At 37.7% G+C, this 8315-nt stretch overlaps 1 protein-coding gene across 1 annotated transcript; it reads right to left on the reverse strand.

Moving 5' to 3' along the window:
- Positions 1–3943: 3943 nt before the first annotated feature.
- On the reverse strand, positions 3944–7994 carry LOC21406734 (aspartyl protease AED3). Its single transcript, XM_010097691.2, has 3 exons — positions 7460–7994; positions 5641–6115; positions 3944–4608 (listed from the first exon to the last, which is right to left on the reverse strand). Exons 1-3 carry the CDS (start codon positions 7988–7990, stop codon positions 4253–4255), a joined length of 1362 nt encoding a protein of 453 aa, XP_010095993.2. The 5' UTR covers positions 7991–7994; the 3' UTR covers positions 3944–4252.
- Between the last annotated feature and the right edge of the window lie 321 nt (positions 7995–8315).

Raw genomic sequence — 8315 nt, forward strand, 5'->3', positions numbered from 1 at the left:
CAACAGAGCCGTAATAGAAGACCAATTGGCTGAGTGAACAGTCCAAAAGGTGATTAGTGGGCTACGGTCTGGGCCTAAAAAGGTAGACCACTCGAGTACTTCTACATACGAAGGAAAACCACCCATGAAGGAAGCTTGAGTTATAAAAGGGGCAAAGCCCCATACACGAAGGGGATGGACTTCTCGAGTATTGAATCAAAAAGAGAACATACATGCATGTAAATTGTAAAAGTCTAAAGAGAAATACAATACACAAGTGGATGTAGCTCTTCATTAACAGAGTGAACCACTATAAATTTCGTGTGTCCTCTCATTCAAGCGTTACACTCATGCTTCCAAAAATACAACAAACACTTCACAACCTGATTTTAAATATACAGTTAATTTTCAGCCGGTAACCCAACGGGATACCATTGGGTAACCTGGTGTATTTCTGTTGACGAAATTCAGCCGTCAACAATAAGCTTCACAAATAGCTACACAAAAGTATGGCTGTTTATGGGTTTGGTTAATGCGGAAAAAGGCTTTTTTCCCCGCCTTAAAGAGTGCAGGTTGTACATATTTAGCCCCAATAATATTAAAAAAATTTCACAACCCAATGATGTTTGAGTTAAGTTGGGTGGTCGGTTTCAACATTCAAAAAATCAAAAACTCAAAGTTCAATCCAATATTCAAACTTCATCATCAAATAGAAATAATAACTCCAACATTCAAACAGATAGAAATTTAAAATTCAATCCAACATCAAACATGAAGTAAAGTAGTCCATCCAACATCAAACATAAAACAAACATAAATTAGTCTACACTCATAAATTAGTCTAAACATAAAGCAAGCATCTAGGCTTAATTCAAGCATGAATAAATTATAGAGTATAAATGAGTTGTCTGTCTAGGATTAGATATTAGAATAGGCAAGTTAGAGCGCGAGTTGGATTAGAATGTGCGGGCCATTATAGGCCCAACCCACACCTCTCCCTAAAAATTAATGTTAAAAATTGTATTTTTCGGGTTCAATTGGGGTAGGGTGGGTGACCTGCAGGTTTTGCGGGTTTATGAACAGCCATGCACAAAAGTAATGTCAAATTTTGTTATAAATTAATAATAAATAAGACGTATGAATAGTGAAGTGTAGAGACAATGCTATTATCTCATGTAGACGATAATACAAAACACACTAATTAATTTCTTCAAAGTTTCTACGCAGTACAGACGACGAGAGGAATACTCTTTAGAAAGGAGCTTGACATTACAAGTTGCGTCTAGGGATGAGAGACGTCTACAGTACGGGCATTAATTACAATCTCCTAAACCGCCCTACAGTGGGCAGTGAAGGATTACAGGAATCCACAGAGCCGTAATAGAAGACCAATTGGCTGAGTGAACAGTCCAAAAGGTGATTAGTGGGCTACGGTCTGGGCCTAAAAAGGTAGACCACTCGAGTACTTCTACATACGAAGGAAAACCACCCATGAAGGAAGCTTGAGTTATAAAAGGGGCAAAGCCCCATACACGAAGGGGATGGACTTCTCGAGTATTGAATCAAAAAGAGAACATACATGCATGTAAATTGTAAAAGTCTAAAGAGAAATACAATACACAAGTGGATGTAGCTCTTCATTAACAGAGTGAACCACTATAAATTTCGTGTGTCCTCTCATTCAAGCGTTACACTCATGCTTCCAAAAATACAACAAACACTTCACAGCTCGATTTTAAATATACAGTTAATTTCCAGCCGGTAACCAAACGGGATACCAGTGGGTAACCCGGCGTATTTCTGTTGACAAAATTTAGCCATCAACACGCATACTCCAACAAATTTCCACAAATAGCTACACAAAAGTATGGCTGTTTATGGGTTTGGTTAATGCGGAAAAAGGCTTTTTTTCCCGCCTTAAAGAGTGCAGGTTGTACATATTTAGCCCCAATAATATTAAAAAAATTTCACAACCCAATGATGTTTGAGTTGAGTTGGGTGGTCGGTTTCAACATTCAAAAAATCAAAAACTCAAAGTTCAATCCAACATTCAAACTTCATCATCAAATAGAAATAATAACTCCAACATTCAAACAGATAGAAATTTAAAATTCAATCCAACATCAAACATGAAGTAAAGTAGTCCATCCAACATCAAACATAAAACAAACATAAATTAGTCTACACTCATAAATTAGTCTAAACATAAAGCAAGCATCTAGGCTTAATTCAAGCATGAATAAATTATAGAGTATAAATGAGTTGTCTGTCTAGGATTAGATATTAGAATAGGCAAGTTAGAGCGCGAGTTGGATTAGAATGTGCGGGCCATTATAGACCCAACCCACACCCCTCCCTAAAAATTAATGCTAAAAATTGTATTTTTCGGGTTCGATTGGGGTAGGGTGGGTGACCTGCAGGTTTTGCGGGTTTATGAACAGCCATGCACAAAAGTAATGTCAAATTTTGTTATAAATTAATAATAAATAAGACGTATGAATAGTGAAGTGTAGAGACAATGCTATTATCTCATGTAGACGATAATACAAGACACACTAATCAATTTCTTCAAAGTTGGCGAACTAATGACTGCCATCACTAGTATGGTGAATTGGCATATCATTGCCAGTCATGTCCAATAAGGATCCGCGTTAACTCTGAATCAGACGAATCAGAGGTGTAAACAAGCAATGAATATGGTGGACCTAAATTCCACTTAAGGACAAAAACAAGTAGAATTTGTCACGGTAATGGTTAGACCAGAGCCCATCATGACACTTATCGAGTATTTCGCTACATGTATCAAGTTTTTGTTTACTTGACTCTTGTCTATTAGAGGCATTTGGGTTTAGGGATGGCTGTTGATCAACCAATGACCTAAGTCAAACAACAAATCCTCCATCTGCATCGTCCACAATTGCGCCCTCATTTGTTGGGAAATGTAGCAACACATTACTTACATAAACAGTAGTGATTGCCTTGCGCACATTTTCTTTCCCCAATGGCATCCCGTGAAGAACATCCGTTGGACGACTATGTTAGGAAGACACCACATGTGAAACTGGCTTAACACACTTTAAAAGTCTACCTTGACCCAAAATGTTAACCTATTAGGTCTTAGGTCGTTCTATGTATATAAACCACTTCACATTCTCATTCACTTTTTACGTGGGATAACACACACATGTATTTTTCTCAACAGACTATCCATCCACTCTTTGTCTATTGCAACAAGGAATAATCCTCCATTTGGAGGATAATGGACTTAGAAGACAGCAACTAACACCGTCACCGACTCACCGAGATTTGATGAGGGCAGCTCGTGATCATGCTTTGCTGGTGTTGGCATGGGATGAATTGTACAACTTGTCTTCACTCTAGGGCGTTGTTCCAAAAAAACTCTTAATAGACGTTTGACTGCTTTCCGAAATGGTAGTATGTCGAGTGCTTAACAAGTTAGGTTAGGAATGACTTGTTTGCTTGCCCTTTGATCCAATGATGCACTTGTATTTAAAAAAAAAATGTTGTATATATATATATATATAATACTTCTGTTTAGGAAAATTATTGGGCGTGCTTGGAATTGATTCCGTTTTTGTTTTTAACATTTTTCGAGAAAAAAAAATGAAAACATTTCTAAAACGGCGTTTGGCACAATAAAGATAAAAAACGGAAATGAAAACGATTTTTTAGTTTAATGTGAAATGAGAGAGAAATGAAAAATGACTTTTAGTTATTTTTCATTTTTTATTTTCGTTTTCTCCTCTTTCGAGCGCAGAGAGAGAAAGAGGGACATTAATGAGTTTTTTTACACTGAAAATAATCTCTTGATAAAACTATTAAACGCATTTTTAAAAATAATTTCTGTCTGAGATTGAAAATATTTTCATTTTCATTTTCATACAAAAAAATAAAATTATTTTAAAATGAGTTCTAAACGCACTAATTATTTTATTGTAAGTTGTAACAGAAATGCTTTGGCAATAACATTATGAAAGCCGATTGTAAATAGCTCGCGACTTGGTACGATCTATCCAAGTAATCGTCTGCTAAAACAACAAAGAAAGATACATATGCATATACCAAGATAGAACACAAGTCCCAACACAAAAGCTACAATCTTCCTTTTTAGCATCTTCTAAGATTAAGAGTTAACTACAAACACCAACAGCAAATCTTAAGAAACCCATAAAACCAACACGAAAAGCCACTAGAAAATAAACCAGTTGGACCAATGGCCTAAGCCAAACCCAAAACAAATTAATTAATAAATTCACGAGCAGGTCTCACGGGCCACGCCAAGCCTAGAGTTGGGGAGGTCGAAAAGCACCCGGTGGTTTTGTTGCTGCATGTTGGCGATCACATTCAACACCGAGTTCACGTTTTCTGGCGCCGCCGCCATGGCCAAGCACGTGAGGCTGCCGGCCGAGCTGTGGATGAGGAAGTTGTCTTGTGGCAGCGTCACATTCATCCCCTCAAACATGAATGTTAGAGTGGGCACGACAATCGGGACCGAGTAACACGTGTCAAACCCGCCTAGCGATGACAACGCCGCCTTTCCCATTCGCCGCCGGAACTCATCTCGGACGGCCGTGTACGCCGGTGCCACCAATCTTGTAAAGACGGTGCCTGCTCAGAAAAAGGAGGGTCAGAGAAACAAAAGAAATGCATTATTACTATATTCATGTGGCAAAAGTGGCATGCCCAATAATTCATGGTCCCCTAAATTATTGGGGCACGATATGACACACTGTTTCTATATATTACTTTAAAACTAATCAAACAAGAGGATCGAATCCGATTATTAAAAAAATGAATAAACGAAATTGGAAACCAGCTAGGAGACAATTCGGTGGATGGAGAAATTATTGAATTCCCGGAGAATGTTTTATTTGGTTGTTTTTTTTGAAGTGTAATTTGAGTGTAATTTGAGTATAGTTTTTGAGTTGAATTTGAGTTATAACTTGAGTTGAAATTATAACTTAAATAAAGTTAAATAAAGTTGAATAAAGTGAGAATTTAAAAGAACGTGAACTTAAATAAAGTTGTAATTTAAGTTTAAAATTTTTCTGAGTTTTGTTGCAAAAGAACAACTCCTAAGTGGAATCAAGACTATTTCCCCTCATGTGCTCTAGCGACAATATTAAACACCCAAACATTTTAAATAGGATTTTCATGGCCCACAAAAATGACCACCAAATTTTTAAGATCGCCTATGTTGGTGTTACGTGTTTACCACTACAATTCTTGTCTCTCTACTCTGTTGTATAATAGTAAATGGATCTTACATAAGCTAATCCAATAAAATGTGATTCCTTTAAAAGCGCCACCAGTTAAGAGTATTGTAGTGCTCTCTCTTTTTTTTTTTTTTTTTTTTTTTTTTTTTTTTTTCCTTTAAAAGCTAAAACACCTTTTGATATGAAACTTTCTCTAAGGACATGAAAATAAAGAGAGTTTTTCTAGTGGTACCATGAAAAATTAACTATCGGTAATTTTCTGTTCTTATCCGTTAAATTTGTATCGCACCCTGTATATTATGTATATATTTTTTAATTTTAATTTGAGTTTTAACCGGATTTAAAGAAACCGAATTAACCAATAGGGAGGACTTATAAAATTTTAAAAAAATCAAAAAGCATAAAAAGCTTGATAATCTCTTACCAGAATCAATGACGGTGCCAGCACCAGTGGTTGGGTTGAATGCCAGAGCACTGGGAGGGATGTCCACAGTTCTCCGGCCAACCTTGATTCCCCGCAGGATAACATAATAAAGCGACGATCTCCTTGGATTTTTGAGCAAAGGAGTATACTTTATCCTTTTGGGCTGTCCAATAGGCCCAAGTCTTAGCGACCCAGAAAAGTTGAGGGCCTTGAAGCTGGGCAAGCAGTAAGAGAATGTGGACTGGTAGAGACTTTGGGTCTGCGATAGAAGCGATAGTGGGCCTCGGCCCAGGCCCAACAAGCCCTGAGGTGGGACCGAAGTGCCTGTGGCTTTCTTGATGCAGCCGAAGGTGTAGGCTGGGACAGGGTCAGTGGCGAGAGTGAGGGTGTCTTGGGTCAGGTCAGCTGCTATGCTGGACCCACCATAGGTCAAGTTGAAACCGCACGCGCTGCCATCGCAAGTAGGGTTGGGTACCTGAAAGTTCACGGGCACCGTTTGCAGATTAGATACCACCCTTCAGAAGGGTGGTGGTCATGAAATGTCCATTTTGGTGTAGGTTTTTTGACCCGTGAACTCTTTTTAGTCGGTCAGGACAGAAACTTCAGAAATTGAGATAAAAGTTATAGACAAAAGTTACTTTCATACGACCCTTCTCGAATACACTATGTACGGTTTTTAAGAAAAGCTTATTTTAGTCACGGTTTGGTATAAAGATTCTGATCTCATAATCATAATTATTGATCTCATAATCATAATTATTGATCTTATAATCATGATTTCAAGTTTAAATTAATATTTATTTATACAAACCCATAATTCTAGTTATGATTTAAAAATTATAATTTGTACATAAAATTATGAATCATGATTCTGATTTTAAAATTAAAATTAGAATTACTTTAATTTAAACTCTAGTACCAAACGAATCCTAATAAGACGTTTGGTTGGAGGATTCAAATCATGTGATTCGAACTATTTTCGATTTATGTGAATTTTTTGTGAGAGAAAATACTGTAGCAAACCACAAATCATGATTCAAATCAGGGAACGAATCTATCTACCAAACATCCTTTTAATAATTCCACCTTTGCATTAAGTCAAAATAACTTAATTTTGTGAACCATCTAGTTGTGTATTTTTGCTAAGAACTATCTAGGTGCCCTTCTGTAAAATGAAGGGAAAAAAACCAAAGAAAGAAAAGAGAGATGTGATCGGTTTTGTTCATGCATAACCGTACAATTTAGTGCCCGTCCAGTTGACGTATTTAAAACTATAATTCTAATTTTATTACAATATTTTTCTTTTATAAAAGATTTGAATTAAAAAAATTCCTATCAATAATTCTCCCATAAAGTTCCAGCAACTAAATTAAAATCACTTACTTTACTTGAATCATGAATCAAACGGGACCATAATAACAAAAAATCACCTCTTCAGCAAAAGGAAAAAAAAAAAAAAAAAGGAAGCTAATACGTAATTACCAAAATGGATCTGTTTTACTTTACCATTGTTCAAGCCAATAAACCATAAGTATTGATACTCCCAATTCCAAACTACAAAGCTCTTGTGAAAAATCAAACTAGCGATGAAATGTTGAGTGATTTATGATATTTAATAGCTACTCTTTTGTCTTAATTACAAAAAAAAAAAAAAAAAAAAAAAAAAAAAACATCTGGACTTTATTCATCTAGCTCCCTAATTACAGTCCAATTTGTAATCGACAATAACAATATTGTAACAAAAACCAGTAATATACAAAAAAAAAAAAAACAAAAATAAAAAGTCAAGGCTAATGTGATAATTTATTGATACTCATACCTGCTTGCACTGAGCAGCAGAGCACGGAAGGGGCTTGTAAGAGGTCGACTTGAGGGGCGAAAAGACGGTGGAAGAGCAGCCGAGGCAGCCGTCGCAAGGAATCCAGGCAGCGTCGTTGCTGGTGTCCAGAGCCAAGAGAAAAGCCTGCGGAGGCGTCCCAATCTTGGCCCTCACAATGTAGGTGGGGCTCTGCACGATCTGCCTCCCGGAGGCGATCGGCACGACGGACTTGCCGGCCACCGCCAGGCTCGACAGGTACTGCAGCCGGACCTTGTCCTCGGCCTGCATTTGGAGCACGCTCTCCTCCCATGACGCGGCGGCGTGCGGCGGCCGGAGAGGAGAGCAGGGGCTGTAGACGTGGAAGACCTGGAGGGTCGAGCCCTGGTCTTGCCGGCTCCAGCACTTGGCCGCTCGGGCTTCGCTGGCCGTGACCAGCAGCAGCGCTAACACTAGTAGTGTGGGGAGTAGGGCTTTCATGGCTGGCTTTACTATTATTGAATGTTTTGGTGTTCTTGATGCTTTAATGTACATGACTGAGACTGACTGACTCTAATTATGTACACACATATATATTGCTAGTGTAAGTGCCGTTCTGTAATTTCTACTTTTTGGATAGACAGGTTTGTAAATTTACATCAAGTTCTCTTAAACTTAGGGTTGTTCATGGGTTGGGTTAGTGCGGGGTATAATTTTTTCTTCTCGTACCTTAAAAGGTACGGGTTGCACATATTTAACCCCGATGATTTTAAAAAAATTTCATAGCCTAATGATATTTGGGTTGGGTTGGGGCAGTGTGGGATGGGTTAGGTGGTCGGTTTCAATATTTAAAGAATTAAACACTCAAAGTTCAATCCAA

This window comes from Morus notabilis, unplaced genomic scaffold (assembly GCF_000414095.1).
Source record: "Morus notabilis unplaced genomic scaffold, ASM41409v2 Scaffold179, whole genome shotgun sequence".
NCBI lineage: Eukaryota > Viridiplantae > Streptophyta > Magnoliopsida > Rosales > Moraceae > Morus > Morus notabilis.